Source organism: Carcharhinus amblyrhynchos, chromosome 15 (genome assembly GCF_965287045.1).
Source record: "Carcharhinus amblyrhynchos chromosome 15, sCarAmb.v2.hapA, whole genome shotgun sequence".
NCBI classification, from domain to species: domain Eukaryota; kingdom Metazoa; phylum Chordata; class Chondrichthyes; order Carcharhiniformes; family Carcharhinidae; genus Carcharhinus; species Carcharhinus amblyrhynchos.
This window is the reverse complement of record NC_137338.1, coordinates 77690581-77714424: the sequence shown is the minus strand read 5'-3', so window position 1 is coordinate 77714424 and position 23844 is coordinate 77690581. Positions and strand designations below refer to the sequence as shown.

Sequence of the window (23844 nt, the reverse complement as noted above, 5' to 3'; positions counted from 1 at the left end):
AGACTTCTTACTGTGCAGACCCCAATCGAATGCTGGCATCTCCACATCATGGCTAATGATGTAGACAGGGCCATGTCCTCCACTATGCTTCCTGAAGCCGATGACAATCTCCTTCATTTTACTGACATTGAGGAAGAAGTTATTGTCACGGCCCCAGTTCACCAGGTTCTCTGTCTCTTTCCTGTACTCCATCTCATCATTGTTTGAGATCCGATCTACTATAGGTGTACAAGGAGTGTAGTAGGGGGCTGAGAACACAGCCTTGTGGGCACTGGTATTGAGGATGATCGTGGAGGAGATATTGAACCACTCTTACGTTTCAACTTTCAATGATTTCCCTGAATTTATCCCCAGATGCCGCTGCTCCTGCACCCACTTTAGAGTTGCAACTAAGAATATCAAAATTAGGAGCAGGATGAGACCATTCAGCCCTCTTGAGCCTGCTCCCCTATTCTATACAATCATGTTCAATTTGATTGTTGAAACTCCACTTTACTGTCTGTTCCCCACTCCCCCATAACTCTCGACACCCGCCCCCCTTCCCCACTTGTCAATCAGAAATCTGTGTAACTCGGCCTTGAATATATTCAGTGAGCCGCAGCCCCACTGCTGTCTGGGTGTGGGGGGGAGGGGGCTGGGAATTCCACAGGCTGACCACCCTCTGAGAAGAAATTCCTCATCTCTTGGTTTGATTTGGTTTATTATTGTCACACGTATTAACATATAGTATAGTTTCTCGCACGTTATACTGACAAAGCATACTGTTCATAGAGAAGGAAAGGAGAGAGTGCAGAATGTGGTTCAGTCATATGCAGGGTGTAGAGAAAGATCAACTTAATGCAAGGTAGGTCCATTCAAAAGTCTGACAGCAGCAGGAAAGAAGCTGTTCTTGAGTCATCTTCAATGGAAGACCCTCCTCATTCTGAAACTGTGCCCACCGCCCCCCACACAGTTCTAGATGCCCTTCCCACCACGAGAGGGGAAAACATCCTCTTAGCATCCACCCTGTCAAACCCACCCTGAGAATCTGAGATGTTTAAATAAGACCCCCTCTCATTCTTCTAAACTCCAATGGGTTCAGGCCCCAACCTGCTCAACCTTTTTCTCATAAGACAAAAACCACCCCCCCCCCCTTCACCCCAGGAATCGGCCCAATGAACCTTCTCTGTACAGCCTCCAATGCGAGTAGATCCCTCCTTCAGTAAGGGTGAAGTGACCAGAATTGTTTGCAGTACTCCAGCTGCAGAAACACCAACTCCCTGTACAGTTACAGCAAGACTCGCCAACTTTTATACTCCATCCTCCCTTCACGATAAAGGACAACATTTATTCCCCATTCCTATTTTTTGCCCTGAGAAGGTGGTGGGTGAGCCGCCATCTTGAACCTGCTGCAGTCCCGTGTGGTATAGGTACATCCACAGCGCTGTTAGGGAGGGAGTGCAGAATTTTGACCAAGCCACGGTGAAGGAAGAGCTGATATTTTTCCAAGTTGTGACGGTGCGTGTGTTTGGTGGGGGGTGCTCAGAGGGGGAGCTTGCAGGTGGTGGGTGTTCCCCATGGCATCTGCTGCCCTTGCCCTTCTTTGGAGTAGAGGTGGCAGGTTTGGGCGGCGCTGTCGAAGGAGCCTTGGCTAGTTGCTGCAGTGCGTCCTGTAGACGGTACACACTGCTGCCGCTGTGCGTCGGTGGTGGAGGGAATGAATGTCGAGGATGGGTGGTTAGTGTGTCAATCGAGCAGGAGGCTGCTTTGTCCTGGATGGTGTTGAGCTTCTCGAGTGTTGTCGGAGCCGTGCTCATCCAGGCGAGTGGGAGAGTATTCCAGCACGCTCCTGGCTTGTGCCTTGTAGATGGTGGACAGGCTTTGAGAGGAGTCAGGAGGTGAGTTACTCTCTGCAGGATCCCCAGCCTCTGACCTGCCCTGGTAGCCACAGTATTTATATGGCTGGGTCCAGTTCAGCTTCTAGTCAATGGTAATGTGGCAGGTTGGGAAGGATTCAGATACCAGGACATCCAGATAGCTTCCCCACTCCCTGTGTATCACAATGTTCTGCAATTTCCCTCCATTTGAAAAATGAAGAACTTCCCAAAGCTCTCAGCCAGAGTGAACAGTCTTGGTTGTATATATATCACCTCTCCCTGTTGATCCCATTGTGAGCCATTCTGCGTTTCACTCTGCGATACCTCGCTTTCCGAGCACGAGGGGAGTGAGACTGCGTTGAGATCTTTAATCCCCTGTTTCGGCTGAGAGAGTGTGTGTGATGGGAGGCTGTCCTAGCAGCTATTTTCACCCCAGCCAATGTATTCTGTTTAAATTGGACAGGAGCAAAAGCTATTTTGCAGTAATTCAGTGTATTAGTCTGAAATCTAATTTGCCCGGATCAGAGTGTTTTGCAAAATGAAATCATTATGAATACTGTTATCTTAATCCATCTGAAAGAGAGGGAGCTGAGCAGTATGAGAGAGGTTATCCAGGAACTGGAGCTAAATGCAGTGCAGTGTTTATCACATAAAAGGATTTCACCTTCATTTTTAAAGATGCCTTTTCCCAACACTCGTCAATCTTTTGATGCCATTCGATAGCGTTCCTTTTTATTCATTTCTGGGATGTGGGTGTTGCTGGACAGCCCCAGCACTTATCTCCATTGAGAAGATGGTGGGTGAGCCACCATCTTGATCCCACTGCAGTCCCGTATGATGTAGGTACACCCACAGCGTTGTTAGGGAGGGAGTTCCAGGATTTTGACACAGTCACAGTGAAGGAACGGCCAATATATTTCCAAGTCGGGATTGTGTGTCTGCGTGTGTGTGTGTGTGTGTGGCTTAGAGAGTTGGAGAGGGGGAACTTGCAGGCAGTGAGTGTTCCCCATGGTGTCTGCTGCCCTTGTCCTTCTAGGGGGTAGAGGTGGTGGGTTTGGGTGGTGCTGTCAAAGGACCCTTGGCGAGTCACTGTAGTGAATTGTGTCGATGTTATGCACTTGTTATGATTTCAATCCTTCCTATCTCTGTAACCTCCTCCAACCTCTACACCCCTCCCTATCTCTGTAACCTCCTCCAGCCTCCACAACCCTTCCTATCTCTGTAACCTCCTCCAGCCTCTACAACCCTCCCTATCTCTGTCATCTCCTCCAACCCCTACAGCCCTCCCTATCTCTGTAACCTCTTCCAGCCCCTACACCCCTCCCTATCTCTGTAACCTCCTCCAGCCTCTACAACCTTCCCTATCTCTGTAATCACCTCCAGTCTCTACAACCTTCCCTATCTCTGTAATCACCTCCAGCCCCTACAACCCTCGCTATCTCAGTACCCTTCTCCAACCCCTACAACCCTCCCTATCTCTGTAACCTCCTCCAACCCCTACAACCCTCCCTATCTCTGTAACCTCTTCCAGCCTCTACAACCCTCCCTATCTCTGTAATCACATCCAGCCCCTACAACCCTCCCTAACTCTGTAACCTCCTCCAGTCTCTACAGCCCTCCCTATCTCTGTAACCTCCTCCAGCCTCTACAACCCTCCCTATCTCTGTAATCACCTCCAGTCCCTACAACCCTTCTTATCTCTGTAACCTCCTCCAGTCACTACAACCCTCCCCATCTCTCTTTCTCCAGCCCCGACAACCCTCCCTATCTCTATAACCTCTACCAACACCACATCCCTCCCTATCTCTGTACTCTCTCCAGCCCCTACAACTCTCCCGATCTCTGTAACCTCCTCCAGCTTCTACAACCCTCCCTATCTCTGTAACCTCCTCCAGCCTCTACAATCCTCCCTATCTCTGTAACCTCCTCCAGCCCCTAAATCCTTCCTATCTCTGTTATCTCCTCCAACCCCTACATCCCCCCATCTCTGTAACCTCCTCCAGCCTCTACAACCCTCCCTATCTCTGTAACCTCCTCCAGTCCCTACAACCCTTCGGATCTCTGTAACCTCCTCCAGCTCCCACAATCCACCCTATCTCTGTAATCTCCTCCAACCCCTACATCCCTCCCTATCTCTGTAACCTCCTCCAGCCCCCACAGCTCTCCTATCTCTGTAACCCTTTTCACCAGCTCCCACAACCTGCCCTATGTCTGTTACCTCTTCCAGCCCCTACAACCCTCCCTTATCTCTATAACCTCCTCCAACCCCTACAATCCTCCCTATCTCTGTAACCTCCTCCAGTTCCTACAACCCTCCCTATCTCTGTAGGCTCCTACAACTCTCCAAGATCTCTGCACTCCTCCAGTTCCAGCCTCTTGAGCTCCCCCCAATTCCCATCATTCCACCATTGGTGGCCGTGCTTTCAGCTGCCTGGGGAGCCTTAAGCTCTGTAATTCCCTGCCTAAACCTTTCCAACTCTCTCTGACTCTCTCTCTCTCTTCCTTTAAGATGCTCCTCAACTCTAAACCTCTGAGGTTTTGTGAGTTTGTTTGGTCAGGTGTGAGAATGTGGAGGGAGAGCTGGTGTGATAGCTAGTTCCTAGTATTTGCTTCTTACTTGCTGTCCAGCTTACTGCTGTTTGCTGTCTGTGTCTGTCAGGTTGGTGTGAGGCACAGAACTGGCAGTCCTGCAGCTTATGAAGCTTTGTCTAGTGACAGGCTCCCACTGAGACAGAGGAGCAGGCTGCCATCTCACTAAAGGCCCCACACTGCCTGGGCTCCACTCAGCTGACTCCTAATGGATTTCTCTGTTTTTCTCTCCTTCCCTCTTTCTCACTCAACTCTATCTCAATGCCTCTCCCTTGCTCTATCTCGATCACTGTCTGTCTGTCTGTCTTTCTCCCCCATCTCATCCTCTCTCTCTCACCCTGTCTGTCACTCTGTCTCTCTCACTCTCCCCTTCAATTTCTCCCCCTCACTCTTTCACTCTCTCTCCCAACCTCCTCACTCCCTCTCCCTCAGCCCCTCTTTCTCTCCCTCAGTCTCTCTCTCTCTCTCCCCCTCAGACGCGCTCTCTCTTTCCCCCACTCAGTCTCTCTCTCGCTCCTCAGTCTCTGTCTCTCTCTGTTGCTCTGTCTCTCCCTCCTCTCTCTCTCTTGCTCTGTCTCTCCCTCAGTCTCTCTCCCCCTCTCTCTCTCTCTCTCAGTCTTTCTCTCTCCCTCAGTGTCTCTCACCCCCTCAGTCTCTGTCTGTCTCTCTCTCCCTCAATGTCTGTCTCTCTCTCCCTCAGTCTCTCTCTATCACTCTCCCTCAGTCTCTCTGTATCACTCTCCCTCAGCCTCTCTCTCTCTTTCCCTTTCTCTCTCTCTCTCCCTCAGTCTCTCTCTCTCAGTCTCTCTCTCCCTCAGTCTCTAAGTCTCTCTCTTCCTCAGTCTCCCTCTCTCAGACTCTCTCTCTCTCAGCCCTTCTCTCTCTCCCTCAGTCTCTGTCTCTCTTTCCCCGCTCAGTCTCTCTCTCACTCCCTCAGTCTCTCTCTCACTCCCTCAGTCTCTCTCTCACTCCCTCAGTCTCTCTCTCACTCCCTCAGTCTCTCTCTCACTCCCTCAGTCTCTCTCTCACTCCCTCAGTCTCTCTCTCTCCCTCAGTTTCTCTCTCTTCTCTCTCCCTCCCTCCCTCAGTGTCTCTCGCTCCCGCAGTCTCTGTCTGTCTGTCTCTCTCTCCCTCAGCCGCTCTCTCTCTCTCCCTCCCTCAGTGTCTCTCTCTCTCTCTCTCCCTCAGTCTCTGTTGCTCTCTCTCTCCGTCAGTCTCTGTCTCTCCCTCAGCCCTCAGTCTCTCTCTCTCTCTCTCTCTCTCTCTCTCTCCCTCAGTCTTTCAGTCTCTCTCTCCCTAAGTCTCTCTCTCTCAGTCTCTCTCTCTCTCTTTCCCCCTCAGTCTCTCTCTCTCACTCTCACTCTTTCTCTCAGTCTCTCTCCCCCTCACTCTCTCGCTCCCCCTCACTCTCTCGCTCCCCCTCACTCTCTCGCTCCCCCTCACTCTCTCGCTCCCTGTCCCTGGCTCTCTGTTCCTCATCTCTCTCCATCTCTCTCATCTCCTCTCTCTCGTCCCCTCTCTCTCTTTTTCCCTCAGTCTCTCTCCCTCCCTCAGTCTCTCTCCTTCAGTCTTTGTTTCTCTCCCTATCTCTCTCTCTCTTCCCCCTCACCTTCTCAATCTCTCTCTCTCTCCCCCCCAGTCTCTTTCGCTCTCCCACAATCTCTCTCACTCCCTCATTCTCTCTCCCACAACCTCTCTCTCCCTCATTCTCTCCCTCAGTCTCTCTCTCTCTCTCCCTCAGTCTCTCTCTCTTTCCCCCTCTCAGTCTCTTTCTCCCTTCCTCTTTCAGTCTCTCTCCTTCAGTCTCTCTCTCTTGCTCCCTCAGTCGCTGATGTTCTGGCGTGACTCTGCCCCGCTAACCTTGAAAGATGCTCGGGAGAAAGTTTTGCACAGGATGGAGCTCAGAATGTGTCCCGTCTCTCAGACTGAGGCAGAGAGTTCAATCCTGTGAAATGTGTGGTGATTCATGCTGGGTTAGGCCATATTGTGAGAGGTTCCTGCAGAACAGTACCACGCAGTGCTGCCACCTGTCAATGCCCATAGTGCCAGTGAGTGGAGACCCACCTCACTCAGCACTGACAACTCGCTCAGCACTGACACAGGACTGAGGGCTTTACTCCAGGTATATAGCCAACACTCCACCCCAAAATGACCAGAGATCCTCACTGAACAGGGAGAGAGACAGATAGCACTCGCCCCTTACTGAGCAGAGTGAGAGAGAGAGCACAGACCCCTCATTGAGCAGAGAGAGAGAGGGAGCACAGATATCTCACTGAGCAGAGAGAAGGAAAGAGTGCACAGACCCCCTCACTGAGCAGAGAGAGAGCACAGACCCCCTCACTGAGCAGAGAGAGAGCACAGACCCCCTCACTGAGCAGAGAGAGAGCACAGACCCCCTCACTGAGCAGAGAGAGAGCACAGACCCCCTCACTGAGCAGAGAGAGAGCACAGACCCCCTCACTGAGCAGAGAGAGAGCACAGACCCCCTCACTGAGCAGAGAGAGAGCACAGACCCCCTCACTGAGCAGAGAGAGAGCACACACCCCCTCACTGAGCAGAGAGAGAGCACAGATCCCTCACTGAGCAGAGAGAGAGAGCACAGATCCCTCACTGAGAGAGAGCACAGATCCCTCACTGAGAGAGAGCACAGATCCCTCACAGAGAGAGAGAGAGAGAGAGAGAGCGAGAGCACAGACCCCTCACTGAGCAGAGAGAGAGAGAGCGCACACATCCCTCACTGAGCAGAGAGAGGGAAAGAGTGCACAGATCCCTCACTGAGCAGAGAGAGAGAGAGTGCACAGATCCCTCACTGAGAGAGAGAGAGAGAGCACAGACCCCTCACTGAGCAGAGAGAGCGCACACATCCCTCACTGAGCAGAGAGAGGGAAAGAGTGCACAGATCCCTCACTGAGCAGAGAGAGAGAGAGTGCACAGATCCCTCACTGAGCAGAGAGAGAGAGAGAGCACAGATCCCTCACTGAGAGAGAGAGAGAGAGAGAGCACAGATCCCTCACAGAGAGAGAGAGAGAGAGAGCACAGACCCCTCACTGAGCAGAGAGAGAGAGAGCGCACACATCCCTCACTGAGCAGAGAGAGGGAAAGAGTGCACAGATCCCTCACTGAGCAGAGAGAGAGAGAGAGCACAGATCCCTCACTGAGAGAGAGCACAGATCCCTCACTGAGAGAGAGCACAGATCCCTCACTGAGAGAGAGCACAGATCCCTCACTGAGAGAGAGCACAGATCCTTCACTGAGAGAGAGAGAGAGAGCGCACACATCCCTCACTGAGCAGAGAGAGGGAAAGAGTGCACAGATCCCTCACTGAGCAGAGAGAGAGAGAGCACAGATCCCTCACTGAGAGAGAGAGAGAGAGAGCACAGACCCCTCACTGAGCAGAGAGAGAGAGAGCGCACACATCCCTCACTGAGCAGAGAGAGGGAAAGAGTGCACAGATCCCTCACTGAGCAGAGAGCGAGAGAGAGCACAGATCCCTCACTGAGAGAGAGCACAGATCCCTCACTGAGAGAGCGCACAGATCCCTCACAGAGAGAGAGAGAGAGAGAGAGCGAGAGCACAGACCCCTCACTGAGCAGAGAGAGAGAGAGCGCACACATCCCTCACTGAGCAGAGAGAGGGAAAGAGTGCACAGATCCCTCACTGAGCAGAGAGAGAGAGAGTGCACAGATCCCTCACTGAGAGAGAGAGAGAGAGCACAGACCCCTCACTGAGCAGAGAGAGAGAGAGCGCACACATCCCTCACTGAGCAGAGAGAGGGAAAGAGTGCACAGATCCCTCACTGAGCAGAGAGAGAGAGAGTGCACAGATCCCTCACTGAGCAGAGAGAGAGAGAGAGCACAGATCCCTCACAGAGAGAGAGAGAGAGAGCACAGATCCCTCACAGAGAGAGAGAGAGAGAGAGAGAGCGAGAGCACAGACCCCTCACTGAGCAGAGAGAGAGAGAGCGCACACATCCCTCACTGAGCAGAGAGAGGGAAAGAGTGCACAGATCCCTCACTGAGCAGAGAGCGAGAGAGAGCACAGATCCCTCACTGAGAGAGAGCACAGATCCCTCACTGAGAGAGAGAGAGAGAGCACAGACCCCTCACTGAGCAGAGAGAGAGAGAGCGCACACATCCCTCACTGAGCAGAGAGAGGGAAAGAGTGCACAGATCCCTCACTGAGCAGAGACAGAGAGCACAGATCCCTCAGAGCAGAGAGAGAGAGAGAGAGCACAGATCCCCTCACTGAGCAGAGAGAGGGAAAGAGTGCACAGACCTCCTCGCTGAGCAGAGAGAGAGAGAGCACAGATCCCTCACTGAGCAGAGAGAGAGAGAGCACAGGCTCCCCACTGAGCAGAGAGAGAGAGAGCACAGACCCCTGACTGAGCAGAGAGAGGGAAAGAGTGCACAGACCCCCTCACTGAGCAGAGAGAGCACACATTCCTCACTGAGCAGCGAGAGAGAGAGAGCACAGCCACCTCACTGAGCAGAGAGAGAGAGCACAGAGCTGTTACCATGCAGAGAGAGGGGGCACAGACTCCTCATTGAGCAGAGAGAGAAAGAGGATAGATCCCTCACGGAGCAGCGAGAGAGAGCACAGACCCCTGACTGAACAGCGAGAGGGAGCACAGCATTGTCACTGTGCAGAGAGAGAGAGGGCACAGACCCTCCACTGAGCAGAGAGAGAGAGAGCACAACACCTCACTGAGCAGAGAGAGAGAAAGAGAGTTCAGACCCCTCACTGAGCAGAGAGAGAGACAGAGAGCACAGACACCCCCTTACTGAGCTGAGAGAAAGAGAGAGCACAGATCCCTCACTGGGCAGAGAGAGAGAGAGAGAGAGCACAGATCCCTAATTGAGCAGAAGGAGAGAAAGAGAGCACAGATCCTTCACTGAGCAGAGAGCGCAAGAGAGAGAGAGCAAAGACCCCTCTCTGAGCAGGGAGAGAGAGAGTGCAGTCTCCTCATTGAGCAGGGCGAGAGAGAACACAGATCCCTCACTGAGCAGAGAGAGAAAGAGCGCACAGACCCCTCACTGAGGAGAGAGACAGAGAGAGGGCATAGACGACTCACTGAGTGGACAGAGAGAGACCAAAGACCCTTCACTGAGCAGAGAAAGAGCGCACAGACCTTTATTGAATGGAGAAAGAGCACAGATCCCTCACTGAGCAGAGAGAGAGAGAGACAGAGAGCACAAACCCCTCACTGAGCAGAGAGAGAGAGCACAGACCCATCACCAAGCAGAGAGGGAGAGAGAGCACAAATGCCTGACTGAGCAGAGATAGAGAGCACTGACCCATCACTGACCAGAGAGAGAGAGAGCACAGACCCTCGCTGAGCGCAGAGAGAGAGAGACAAACCACTCACTGAGCACAGAGGGTGATAGCACAGAGCCTTCACTGAGCAAAGAGAGAGAGGGAGAAAGAGAGCAAAGACCACTCACTGAGCAGAGAGAGAGAGAGCGCAGACCCCTCTGAGCAGAGTGAGAGGGAGAGAAAGAGAGAGAGAGCACAAATGCCTCACTGAGCAGCGAGAGAGAGAGAGAGCACAGACCCCTCACTGAGCAGAAAGGCACAGAGAGAGCACAGACCCGTCACTGAGCAGAGAGAGAGAGAGCGCAGACCCCTGAACGAGCAGAATATGAGAGAGAGCACTGACCCATCACCAAGCAGAGAGATTGAGAGAGCAAAGACCCCTCACTGAGCAGAGAGAGAGACAGCACAGACCCCTCATTGAGCAGAGAGAGAGAGCACAGACCCCTCACTGAGCAGAGAGAGAGAGAGCAAAGACCCCTCAATGAGCAGAGAGGGAGAGAGAGCGCAGACCACTCACTGAGCAGAGAGTGAGAACGAGCACAGAGCCTCACTGAACAGAGAAAGAGAGAGAGCACAGACCCCTCACTGAGCAGAGAGAGAGACAGCGTGCAGACCACTCACTGAGCAGAGAGAGAGAACGAGCACAGAGCCTCACTGAATAGAGAAAGAGAGAGAGCACAGACCACTCACTGAGCAGAGAGAGAGAACGAGCACAGAGCCTCACTGAACAGAGAAAGAGAGAGAGCACAGACCACTCACTGAGCAGAGAGAGAACAGACTCCTCTCTGAGCAGAGAGTGAGAACGAGCACAGACCCTCTCTGAGCAGAGAGACAGAGAGCACAGACCCCTCACTGAGCAGAGAGAGAGAAAGAGAGCGCAGACTCCTCACTTAGCAGAGAGAGAAAGAGAGAGAGCACAGACCCATCACCAAGCAGAGAGGGAGAGAGAGAGAGCAAAGACCCTTCACTGAACAGAGAGAGCGAGCACATACGGCTCGCTGAGCAGACAGAGAGAGCGCATAGACTGAGCACAGAGGGAGAGAGAACAGATCCCTCACTGAGTGGAGAGACAGAGAGCACAGACCCCTCACTGAGTGGAGAGAGAGAGAGCACAATGCCTGACTGAGCAGAGAGAGAGCAAAGACCCCTCCCTGAACAGTGAGAGAGAGCACAAATGGTTCGCTGAGCAGAGAGAGTGCACAGACTGAGCACAGAGAGAGAGAGAACAAATCCCTCACTGGGCAGAGAGAGAGAGGGAGAGAGCACAGACCACTCACTGAGCAGGGAGAGAGAAAGAGCGCAGACCACTCACTGAGCAAAGAGACAGAGAGAGAGAGCACAAATGCCTCACTGACCAGAGAAAGTGAGAGCACAGACCCATCACCAAGCATAACAAGAGAGAGTGAGAGAGAGAGAGAGAGAGCAAAGACCCCTCACTGAGCACAGAGAGAGAGAGAGCGCACAAATGCCTTACTGATCAGAGAGACAGACAGAGCAAAGACCCTTCACTGAGCAGAGAGAGAGAACACAGACCCCTCGTTGAGCAGAGAGAAAAAGAGCGTGCAGACCCCTCACTGAGGAGAGAGAGAGGGGGTGAGCACAGACCCCCTCACTGAGCAGAGAGAGAGAGCAAAGACCCCTCACTGAGCAGAGAAAGAGAGAGCACACAGACCCCTCATTGAGTGGAGAGGGAGAGAGTGCAGGATTCTCACTGAGCACACAGAGAGAGAACACAGACCTCTCACTGAGCAGAGAGAGTAAGAGCACAGACCTCTCACTGAGCAGAGAAAGAGTGAAAGAGAGCAAAGACCCATCACTGAGCAGAGAGAGAGAGAATGCAGACTACTCACTGCACAGAGAGAGAGAGAGAGAAAGAACACAGACCTCTTGTTGAGCAGAGAGAAAAAGAGCACGCAGACCCCTCACTGAGGAGAGAAAGAGAGAGTGAGCACAGACCCCTCACTGAGCAGAGAGAAACAGCACAGACCCCTCACTGAGCAGAGAGAGAGAGAGCACAGACCCCTCACTGAGCAGAGAGAGAGAGAGCACAGACCCCTCACTGAGCAGAGAGAGAGAGCAAAGGGCCTTCACTGAGCAGAGAGAGAGAGAGCACTGACCCCTCACTGAGCAGAGAGAGAGAGAGCAAAGGGCCCTTACTGAGCAGAGAGAGAGAGACAGAGCACAGACCCCTCAGTGAGCAAAGAGAGAGAGAGCAGCCTACTCACTGAGCAGAGAGAGTGATAGCACAGCGCCCTCATTGAGCAGAGAGAAAAAGAGCATAGACCCCTCGCTGAGCAGAGAGGGAGAGAGCACAGGCTCCTCACTGAGCACACAGGGAGATAGCACAAAACCCTCACTGAGCAGAGAGAGAGAGCAAAGGACCTTCACTGAGCAGAGAGAGAGAGCACAGACCCCACACTGAGCAGAGAGAGAGAGAGCAAAGACCTCTCACTGAGCAGAGAGAGAGAGCACCGACCCCTCATTGAGCAGAGAGAGAGAGCACAAATGCCTCACTGACCAGAGAGAGTGAGAGCACAGACCACTCACTGAGCAGAGAGAGAGAGCACAGAACCCCCACTGAACGGAGAGAGAGCACAGACCCATCACCGAGCAGAGACAAAGAGAGAGCAAAGACCCCTCACTGAGCAGAAAGAGAGAGAGCACAAACTCCTCACTGCACAGAGAGACAGAGAACACAGACCCCTCATTAAGCAGAGAGAAAAAGAGCGCACAGACCCCTCAGTGAGGAGACAGAGATAGCATAGACCCCTCAGTGAGCAGAGAGAGAGAAAGAGCACAGATCCCTCACTGAACAGAGACAGCAAAAGAAAGAGAGCACAGAACTCTGTGAGCAGAAAGAGAGACAGAGCCTAGACCCCTCACTGAGCAGAGACAGAGAGAGAACACATTCCCCTCACATAACAGCGAGAGAGAGAGAGAAAGCACTGACCCCTCACTGAGTAGAGAGAGAGAGCACTGACCCCTCATTTAGTGGAAAGAGAGAGAGAGCAAATACCCCTTACAGAGCAGAGAGAGAGAGAGCACAGACCCCTCAGTCAGCGGAAAGAGAGAGCAAGAGCATAGACCCCTCCTGAGCAGAGAGAGAGAGCACAGACCCTCACTGAGCAGAGAGAGAGAGAGCACAGACCCTCACTGAGCAGAGAGAGAGAGCACAGACCCCTCACTGAGTAGAGAGGGAGAGAGAGAGAGCACAGACCCCTCACTGAGCAGAGAGAGAGAGAGCACAGACCCTCACTGAGCAGAGAGAGAGAGAGCACAGACCCTCACTGAGCAGAGAGAGAGAGCACAGACCCCTCACTGAGTAGAGAGGGAGAGAGAGAGAGCACAGACCCCTCACTGAGCAGAGAGAGAGAGAGCACAGACCCTCACTGAGCAGAGAGAGAGAGCACAGACCCCTCACTGAGTAGAGAGGGAGAGAGAGAGAGCACAGACCCCTCACTGAGTAGAGAGGGAGAGAGAGAGAGCACAGACCCCTCACTCAGCAGAGAGAGAGAGAGCACAGACCCCTCACTGAGCAGAGAGAGAGAGAGCACAGTCCCCTCACTGAGCAGAGAGAGAGCACAGCCCCCTCACTGAGCAGAGAGAGAGAGAGCACAGACCCCTCACTCAGCAGAGCCACCACCAGCGAGTTAGGAGGTGAGTTACTCTCCGCAGGATTTCCAGCCTCTGACCTGCTCTGGTAGCTACAGTATTTATATGGCTGGGTCCAGTTCAGTTTCTGGTCAATGGTAACCCCCCAGGATGTTGATAGTGGGGGGGATTCAGCGATGGAATGCCATTGAATGTCAAGGGGAGATGGTTAGATCCTCTCTTGTTGGAGATGGGCATTGCCTGGTGCTTGCGTGGGGTGAATGTTACTGGCCACTTGTCAGCCCAAGCCTGGATATTGTCCAGGTCTTGCTGCATTTGGACACGGGCTGCTTCAGTATCTGAGGAGTGGCGAATGGTGCTGAACATTGTGCAGTCATCAGCGAACATCCCCACTTCTGACCTTATAATGGAGGGAAGGTCATTGATGAAGCAGCTGAAGATGGTTGCAGCCTAGAACACGACCCTGAGGAACTCCTGCATTGATGTCCTGGAGCAGAGATGATCGAACTCCAACCACCACAACCATCTTCCTTTGTGCCAGCTATGACTTCAGCTAGTGGAGGGTTTGCCCCTTGATACCCACTGACTCCAGTTTTGCTACTGCACCTTGATGCCACACTCGGTCAAATGCATCCTTGAGGTGAAGGTAGTCATTTCACCTCACCTAGAATCATAGAATAGAATCATAAAAACCCTCCAGTGCAGAAAGAGGCTGTTTGGCCCATCAAGTCTGCACTAACCATAATCCCACCCAGGCCCTATCCCTATATCCCTACATATTTACCACTAATCCCTTTGCATCCTGGGATAATAAGGGGCAATTTAGCACAGCCAATTAACTTAACCTGCACATCTTTGGACTGTGGGAGGAAAGCGGCACACCCAGAGAAATCCCACGCAGACACGTGGAGAATGTGCAAACTTCACACAGACAGTGACCCAAGCCAGGAATTGAACCCAGGTCCCTGGAGCTGTGAAGCAGCAGTGTTAACCACTGTGCTACTGTGCCGCCCAACCGAACCTCTAGAGTTCAGCTTTTTTGTCCATGTTTGAATCAAGGCTATATTGAGGTCAGGAGCTGAGTGACCCTGGTAAAACCCCAACATGCATCAATGAAAAGTTATTGCTGAGCTAGTGCCACTTGATAACAGTGTTGATGATCCCTTCCATCACTTTAGTGATGATCAAGGGGAGACTGATGGGGCTGGCTTGGATTTATCCTGTTTCTTATGCAGGTCAAAATGTGTCTCTAGTTAGTCATGACTGCACTGGAGATGTTTTTGCTGATAAAAGATGTGTTGATTAGTACACAATGATCAATTTTGGTCTTCATAGAGGGAGCATTTGAGTATAAGATTAGCGATGTTTTGCTGCAATTGTACAGCGCGTTGATGAAGCCACACCTGGAGTATTGTGTGCAGTTTTGGTGTCCTTATCTGAGGAAGGATCTCATTGCTATAGAGGGAGTGCAGCGAAGGTTTACCAGGCTGATTCCTGGGATGGCAGGTCTGTCATATTGGGAGAGACCAAGTCAGTTAGGATTATATTCACTGGAGTTTAGAAGAGTGAGAGGGGATCTGATAGAAACTTATAAAATTCTAACAGGGTTAGAGAGGGTAGGTTCAGAAAGAATGTTCCCAATGGTGGCGGGGGGGGGGGGGGGGGGGCGGGGTCCAGAACTAGAGGGTCACAGTATGACGATAAGGAGTAAATCTCTTTTAGATCTGAGGTAAGGAGACATTTCTTCACCCAGAGGGTGGTGAATATGTGGAATTGACCACCACAGAAAGAAGCTGAGGCCAAAACGTTGTGTGATTTCAAGAGGAAATTAGATATCGCTCTTGGGACAAAAGGGATTAGGGGATATGAGGGACGGGGGGAATCAGTCAGAAACAAAATGAATGGTGGAGCAGGCTGGAAGGGCTGAATGGTCTCCTCTTGCTTCTAGTTTCCATGTAAGTTTCCAATGTTATCATTGTTAAATTTTGGCTATTGCAATCTATTGCCCTAATTATTCTCAGAATCTCAAAATAACACAATGATTACGGCTCATGCCGAGATAATTCACCTGATTTAAATTTAAGATCCCCCCAATTCAGACTTTATCACAGTACTTTCAAATTTAATCGGATATTTTCTCATTTTGTTCTTGCGCCCCAGAGGAAACATGCAGCAAGATCACAAGCTAACCCTGTCACATTTCACAGCCTTGCATTGAAAATAGCCTGTTTGCTTCCTTCCCAGTTATAGAATTGACAAGAGTAGAGAACAGATACACTGTCCCCATCAAACACTTCCAGGACAGGTACAGCACAGGATTAGATACAGAGTAAAGCTCCCTCTACAATGTCCCCCATCAAACACTCGCAGGACAGTTACAGCACAGGGTTAGATACAGAGTAAATCTCCCTCTACACTGACCCCATCAAACACTCGCAGGACAGGTACAGCACAGGGTTAGATGCAGAGTTAAGCTCTCTCTACGCTATCCCCATCAAACACTCCCCTGGAACAAGTGCAGCACGGGGTTAGATACAGATTAAAGCTCCATCTACACTGACCCCATTAAACACTCCCAGGACAGGTACAACATGGGATTAGATACAGAATAAAGCTCTCTTTACACTGTCCCAATTAAAGACTCCCAGGACAGGTACAGTATGTGATACAGAGTAAAGCTCCTCTACACTGTCCCTATCAAACAATCCCAGGACAGGTACAGCACGGGGTTACACACAGAGTAAAGCTCCCTCTACACTGTCTGCATCAAGCACTCCCGGGACAGGTACATCAAGGGGTTAGATACAGATTAAAGTTCTCTCTGCACTGTTATTATCAAACACTGATGTGGAGATGCTGGCGTTGGACTGGGGTAAACACAGTAAGAAGTCTCACAACACCAGGTTAAAGTCCAACCAATTTATTTGATAGTAAACTTACAAGCTTTCAGGGTTTGCTCCTTCGTCAGGTTGACCATGAAGCACTCCCAGGACAGGTACAGCACAGGTTTAGATACAGAGTAAAGCTCCCTCTACACTGTCCCCATCAAACACTTCCAGGATAGGTATGGCTTGGGGTTAGATATAGAGTAATGCTCCCTCTACCCTGTTCCCACCAAACACTCCCAGGACAGGTACAGCTTGCGGTTAAATACAGAGTAAAGCTCCCTCTACACTGTCCCCATCGAATACTTCCAGGATAGGTACGGCTTGGGGTTAAATACAGAGTAAAGCTCCCTCTACACTGTCCCCATCGAATACTTCCAGGATAGGTACGGCTTGGGGTTAAATACAGAGTAAAGCTCCCTCTACACTGTTCCCATCAAACGTGATGTGGAGATGTCGGCGTTGGACTGGGGTAAACACAGTAAGAAATCTGACAACACCAGGTTTAAGTCCAACTGATTTATTTGATAGTAAACTCACAAGCTTTTGGGGTTTGCCCCTTCGTCAGGCACTCCCAGGACAGGTACAGCACGGGGTTAGATACAGGGTAAAGCTCCCTCTACACTGTTCCCATCAAACACTCCCAGGACAGGTACAGCACGGGGTTAGATACTGAGTAAAGCTCCCTTTACACTGTCCCCATCAAACACTCCCAGGACAGGTACAGCTTGGGGTTAAATACAGAGTAAAGCTCCTGCTATGCTGTCTGCATCAAACACTCCCGGGACGGGTACAGCAAGGGGTTACATGCAGAGTAAACTCCTGCTACACTATCTGCATCAAACACTCCCGAGACAGGTACCGCATGGGGTTAGATACAGGTTTAAGCTCCCTCTGCACTGTCCTTATCAATACTCCCAGGGCAGGGACAGCACGGGGTTAGATACAGAGTAAAGCTCCCTCTACACTGTCCCCATCAAACATTATGTGGATGTGCCGGCGTTGCACTGGGTTAAACACAGTAAAAAGTCTGACAACACGAGGTTTTAGTCCAACCGATTTATTTGATAGTAAACTCACAAGCTTTCGAGGGGACTGCCTCTTCGTCAGGTGAATGGAGAACTCTCCGTTCACCTGACGAAGAGGCAGTCCCCTCGAAAGCTTGTGAGTTTACTATCAAATAAATCGGTTGGGCTAAAACCTCGTGTTGTCAGACTTTTTACTGTGTTTACCCCATCAAACATTCCCAGGACAGGTACAGCACGGGGTTAGATACAGAGTAAATCTCCCTCTACACTGTCCCCATCAAAAGCTCCCTCAACAGGTACAATCATAGAGTCATAGAGGTTTACAGCCTGGAAACAGACCCTTTGGCCCAACTTGTCCATTCCGCCCTGATTTTTTATTAAAACCCCTAAGAATATCCCAATTTCCCAAATTTGGCCCATATCCCTCTATACCCATCGTACTCATGTAACTATCTAAATGCTTTTTAAAAGATAAAATTATACCTGCCTCCACCACTACCTCTGGCAGCTTGTTCCAGACACTCACCACCCTCTGTGTGAAAAAATTTGCCCCCCTGGACACTTTTGTATCTCTCCCCTCTCACCTTAAACCTATGCCCTCTAGTTTTAGACTCCCCTACCTTTGGGAAAAAATATTGACTATCTACCTTGTCTATGCCCCTCATTATTTTATAGACCTCTATAAGGTCACCCCTCAGCCTCCTACGCTCCAGAGAAAAAAGTCCCAGTCTATTCAGCCTCTGCTTAAAACTCAATACATCAAGTCCCAGTAGAATCCTAGTAAATCTTTTCTGTACTCTTTTTAGTTTAATAATATCCTTTCTATAATAGGGTGACCAGAATTGCACACAATATTCCAAGTGTGGCCTTACCAATGTCTTGTACAACTTCAACAAGATGTCACAACTCCTGTATTCAATGTTCTGATTGATAAAACCAAGCATGCTGAATGCCTTCTTCACCGCTCTGTCCATCTGTGACTCCACTTTCAAGGAGCTATGAACATGTACCCCTAGATCTCTTTGTTCTGTAACTCTCCCCAACACCCCATCATTAACTGAATAAATCCTGCCCTGGTTCAATCTACCAAAATACATTACCTCGCATTTGTCTAAATTGAACTCCATCTGCCATTCGTCAGCCCACTGGCCCAATTGATCAAGATCCCGCTGCAATTGAAGATAACCTTCCTCATTGTTCACCATGCCACCAATCTTGGTGTCATCTGCAAACCTACTAACCATACCCCCTATATTCTCATCCAAATCATTAATATAAATGACAAATAACAGTGGACCCAGCACTGATCCCTAAGGCACACCCGTGATCACAGACCTCCAGTTTGAAAAACAATCCTTGACAGCCACCCTCTGGCTTCTGTCATGAAGCCAATTTTGTATCCATTTAGATACCTCACCCTGGATCCCATGAGATTTAACTTTATGCAACACCCTACCTTGTTAAAGGCAGTACCTTGTCAAAGGTGTTGCCAAAGTTCATGTAGACAACATGAACTGCACTGCCCTCATTGACCTCCTTGGTTACCCCTTCAAAAAACTCAGTCAAATTTGTGAGATATGATTTTCCACTCACAAAACCATGCTGACTATCCCTAATCAGTCTTTGCTCTCTAAATGCCTGTAGATCCTGTCTACAATTTACCCACCACAGATGAGAGGCTCACTGGCCTGTAGTTCCCAAGCTTTTCCCTGCAGCCCTTTTTAAGCAAAGGCACAACATTTGCCATCCTCCAATCTTCAGGCACCTTACCTGTGACTATCGATGATTCAAATATCTCGGCGAGGGCACCCACAAATTCCTCCCCAGCCTCCCACAATGTCCTGGGATACACTTCATCAGGTCCTGGGAATTTATCTACCTTGATGTGCTTTAAGACTTCCAGCACCACCTTCTCTGTAAGATATACACTCCTCAAGACATCAATATTTAATTCCCCAAGTTCCCTAACATCCATGCTTTTCTCAACAGTAAATACTGATGAGAAATATTCATTTTGGATCTCACCCATCTCTAGTGGATCCACACATGGATTACCTTGTTGATCCTTAAGAGACCCTATTCTCTCCCTTGTTACTCTTCTGCCCTTTATGTATTTGTAGAAACTCTTTGGATTCTCCTTTGCCTTATCTGCCAAAACAATTTTGTATCCCCTTTTTGCCTTCCTGATTTCTCTCTTAACTCCAATCCTACACCCGCTATACTCGTCAAGAGATTCACTTGATTCCAGCTGTCTGTGCATGTCATGTGCCTCTTTCTTCTTCTTGACCAGGGCCTCAATATCCCGATTCATCCAGGATTCCCAACTTCTGCCAGCCTATCACTTCACTCTAAAACAAATGTGTTTTTCCCTGAACCCTGGTTAATACACTTCTGAAAGCATGTCACTTAGCAGATGTCCCTTTTCCTTCCCACAGATTCTTCCAATTAACTTGTGAAAGTTCCTGCCTGATACCATCAAAATTGGCACCATCAACAAGAGCTTAGATACAGAATAAAGCTCCCTCTACACTGTCCTCATCAAACACTCCCAGGACAGGTACACAGCACAGGGTTTGATACAGAGTAAAGCTCCCTCTACACTGTCCCCATCAAACACCCCCAGGACTGGTACAGCACAGATTAGAGAGAAAGTGAAGCTCTCTTGACATTGTCATCATCAAACACTCCCACAACAGGCACAGCATGGTGTAAGATACAGAGTAAAACTCATTATACATTGTCCGCCATTAAACAATCTCAGGACAGGTACATCACGGAGTTAAATGCAGAGTGAAACTGTCCCTACAGTGTGTACCCATCAAACACTCACAGGACAGATGCAACATGCGGTTAAATGCAGAGTAAAGCCTGCTCTATACTGTCCCCCATCAAACACTCCAAGGACAGGTCCATCACAGGGTTAGATACAGAGTAAAGCCCCCTCTACACTGTCCCCATCAAACACTCCCAGGATAGGTACAGCACGGGGTTAGATACAGAGTAAACCTCCCTCTACACTGTCTCCATCAAACACTCCCAGGACAGGTACAGCATGGGGTTAGATACAGAGTAAAGCTCCCTCTACACTGTCTCCATCAAACATCCCCAGACTGATACAGCACGGGGTTAGATATAGAGTAAAGCTCCCTCTAACTGTCCCCATTAAACATTCCCAGGACAGGAACAGCACAAGGTTAGATACAGAGTAAAGCTCCCTCTACACTGTCCCCCCCATCAAACACTCCCAGGACAGGTACAGCACGGGATTAGATACAGAGTAAAGCTCCCTCTAACTGTCCCCATCAAACACTCCCAGTTCAGGGACAGCACGGGATTAGATACAGAGTAAAGCTTCCTCTGCACTGTCCCCATCAAACACTCTCAGGACAGGTACAGCACGGGGTTAGATACAGAGTAAAGCTCCCTCTACACTGTCCCCATCAAACACTCCTAGGAGAGGTTCTTTGAGAAGGTGACCAAAGAGGTGGATGAGGGTAAAGCATTGATATGGTGTACATGGATTTCAGTAAACCGTTTGATAAGGTTCCCGTCGGTAGGCTATTGGAGAAGATACACAGGCATGGGATTGAGGGTGATTTAGTAGTTTGGATCAGAAATTGGCTAGCTGTAAGAAGACAGAGAGTGGTGGTTGATGGGAAATGCTGCTGTTTGTCATTTTTATAAATGATCTGGATGAGGGCGTAGAAGGATGGGTTAGTAAATTTGCGGATGACACTCAAGTCGGTGGAGTTGTGGACGGTGTGGAAGGATGTTGCAGGTTACAGAGGGACATAGATAAGCTGCAAGCTGTGCTGAAAGGTGGCAAATGGAGTTTAATGCAGGAAAGTGTGAAGTGATTCACTTTGGGAGGACCAACAGGACTACAGAGTCCAGGATTAATGGTAAGTACTTGGTAGTGTGGTTGAGCAGAGAGATCTTGGTGTCCACGTGCATAGATCCCTGAAAGCTGGCCCCCAGGTTGATAGGGTTTTTAAGAAGACGTACAGTGTGTTAATTTTTATTGGTAGAGGGATTGAGTTTTGGAGCCATGAGATCATGTTGCAGTTGTACAAAACTCTGGTGTGGCCACACTTGGAGTATCTTGTACACTTCTGGTCGCCACATTACAGGAAGGATGTGGAAGCACTGGAAAGGCTGCAGAGGAGATTTACCAAGATGTTGCCTGGTATGGTGGGAAGGTCTTATGAGGAAAGGCTGAGGGATTTGAGGCTGTTTTCTAGAGAGAAGAAGGTTAAGAAGTGACTTAATAGAGGCATACAGAATGATCAGAGGATTAGATAGGGTGGACAGTGAGAACCTTTTTCCTCTGATGGAGATGGCTAGCATGAGGGGACATAGCTTTAAATTGAGGGGTGATAGATATCGGACAGATGTCAGAGGTAGGTTGTTTACTCAGAGAGTAGTGAGGGCGTGGAATGCCCTGCCTGCAACAGTAGTGGACTCGCCAACATTAAGGACATTTAAATGGTCATTGGATAAACATACGGATGATATTGGAATAATGTAGATTAGATGGGCTTTAGGTTGGCTTCACAGGTCAGTGCAACATCGAGGGCCGAAGGGCCTGTACTGCATTGTAAGGTTCTATGTTCTATGTACAGCAGGGGGGTTAGATACAGAGTAAAGCTCCCTCTACACTGTCCCCCATCAAACACTCCCAGGACAGGTACAGTACGGGGTTAGATACAGAGTAAAGTTCCCTCTACACTATCCCCATCAAACACTCCCAGGATAGGTACAGCACAGGGTTAGATACAGAGTAAAGCTCCCTCTACACTGTCCCCCCATCAAACACTCCCAGGACAGGTACAGCACAGGGTTAGATACAGAATAAAGTTCCCTCTACAGTATCCCCATCAAACAATGCTGCACAGGGTTAGACAGAGGCACTCCTCCTCATTGATCCTCCAACAGTGCGGCGCTCCCCCAGTACTTCCACTTCAACCGTGTAATTATCCTTCAGCACCGACCCTCCCACAGTGCGGCGCTCCCTCAGCACTGACCCTCCCACAGTGTGGTGCTCCCTCAGCACTGACCCTCCCACAGTGTGGTGCTCCCTCAGCACTGACCCTCCCACAGTGCGGCGCTCCCTCAGCACTGACCCTCCCACAGTGCGGCGCTCCCTCAGCACTGACCCTCCCACAGTGCGGCGCTCCCTCAGCACTGACCCTCCCACAGTGCGGCGCTCCCTCAGCACTGACCCTCCCACAGTGCGGCGCTCCCTCAGCACTGACCCTCCCACATTGCGGCGCTTCCTCAGCACTGACCCTCCCACAGTGCGGCGCTTCCTCAGCACTGACCCTCCCACAGTGCGGCGCTCCCTCAGCACTGACCCTCCCACAGTGCGGCACTCCCTCAGCACTGACCCTCCCACAGTGCGGCGCTCCCTCAGCATTGACCCTCCCACATTGCGGCGCTTCCTCAGCACTGACCTTCCCACAGTCCGGCACTCCCTCAGCACTGACTTCTTACAGTGCGACTGTCCCTAAGTACTGTTTAAAGGATCTGGGTTCAATTCTGACCCTTGTGCCCAGGGACATTCATGAGTCCATGGCTTTTTTTTGATGCCATCATGTTATGCATGGTGGATCTGTAATTAAGTTGCAATCAATCCCCTGGCAGTACCAAACTTGATTACGATAGGGGCTTTGAAGAGTGAGAGTTGAAGATGATACATTAATGAAGCAAAGAGTCACTGTTGAAGGTAGAGGTTTCGCTTTGGGTTTTGTAAGAATGGTGGTTGGTTCAATACAACTCACCACTGCATACCATGGTTAACCAAAGGAACAAGTTTTTTGAATTGAGCAGCCATCGCTGCTCAATTATCTCTGTAACCCCCTCCAGCCCCTACATTCTTCCCTATCTCCGTAACCCCCTCCAGCCCCTACATTCTTCCCTATCTCTGTAACCCCCTCCAGCCCCTATTCCCTTCCCTATCTCTGTCTCCTCCTCCTCCAGCCCCTACAACCCTCCCCACCTCTGTCATCTCCTCCAGCCCCTACAATCCTCCGCATCTCTGTAACATTCTCCAGCCCTTATTCCCTTCCCTATCTCTGTAACCTCCTCCAGCTCCTACAATCCTCCGTATCTTTGTCACCTCCTCCAACCCCTATAACCCTCCCTTTCTCTGTCACTCCTCCAGTCCCTATTCCCTTCCCTATCTCTGTCACCTCCTCCAGCCCTGACAACCCTCCCTATCTCTGTAACCTCCTCCAGCCCCTACAATCCTCCCTATCTCTGTTACCTCCTCCAGCCACTACAACTCTCCCTATCTCTGTAATCTCCCCCAGCTCCTACAGTCCTCCGCATCTCTGTAATCTCCCTCAGCCCTTACTCCCTTTCCTATCTCTGTAACCTCCTCCAGCCCCTGCATCCTTCCCGATCTCTGTAATCTCTTTCATTCCCTACAATTCTCCCTATCTCTGTAATCTCCTCCAGCCCCTATAGCTCTCCCTATCTCTGTCACCTCCTCCAGCCCCTACAACCCTCCCTATCTCTGTAACCTCCTCCAGCCCCTCCAACCCTCCCTATCTCTATAAC

The 23844-nt window shown here is 50.4% G+C and overlaps 1 protein-coding gene across 1 annotated transcript in view; it reads left to right on the top strand.

The window, feature by feature from the left end:
• Positions 1-1528: 1528 nt before the first annotated feature.
• Positions 1529-23844, top strand: part of LOC145353487 (uncharacterized) — an 80885-nt gene continuing 58569 nt past the window's right edge. The window contains exon 1 of the mRNA XM_080204292.1: positions 1529-1877. Coding sequence (XP_080060418.1) covers positions 1756-1877 — 122 coding nt within the window. The 5' untranslated portion in view covers positions 1529-1755. The remainder of the gene's footprint in view (positions 1878-23844) is intronic.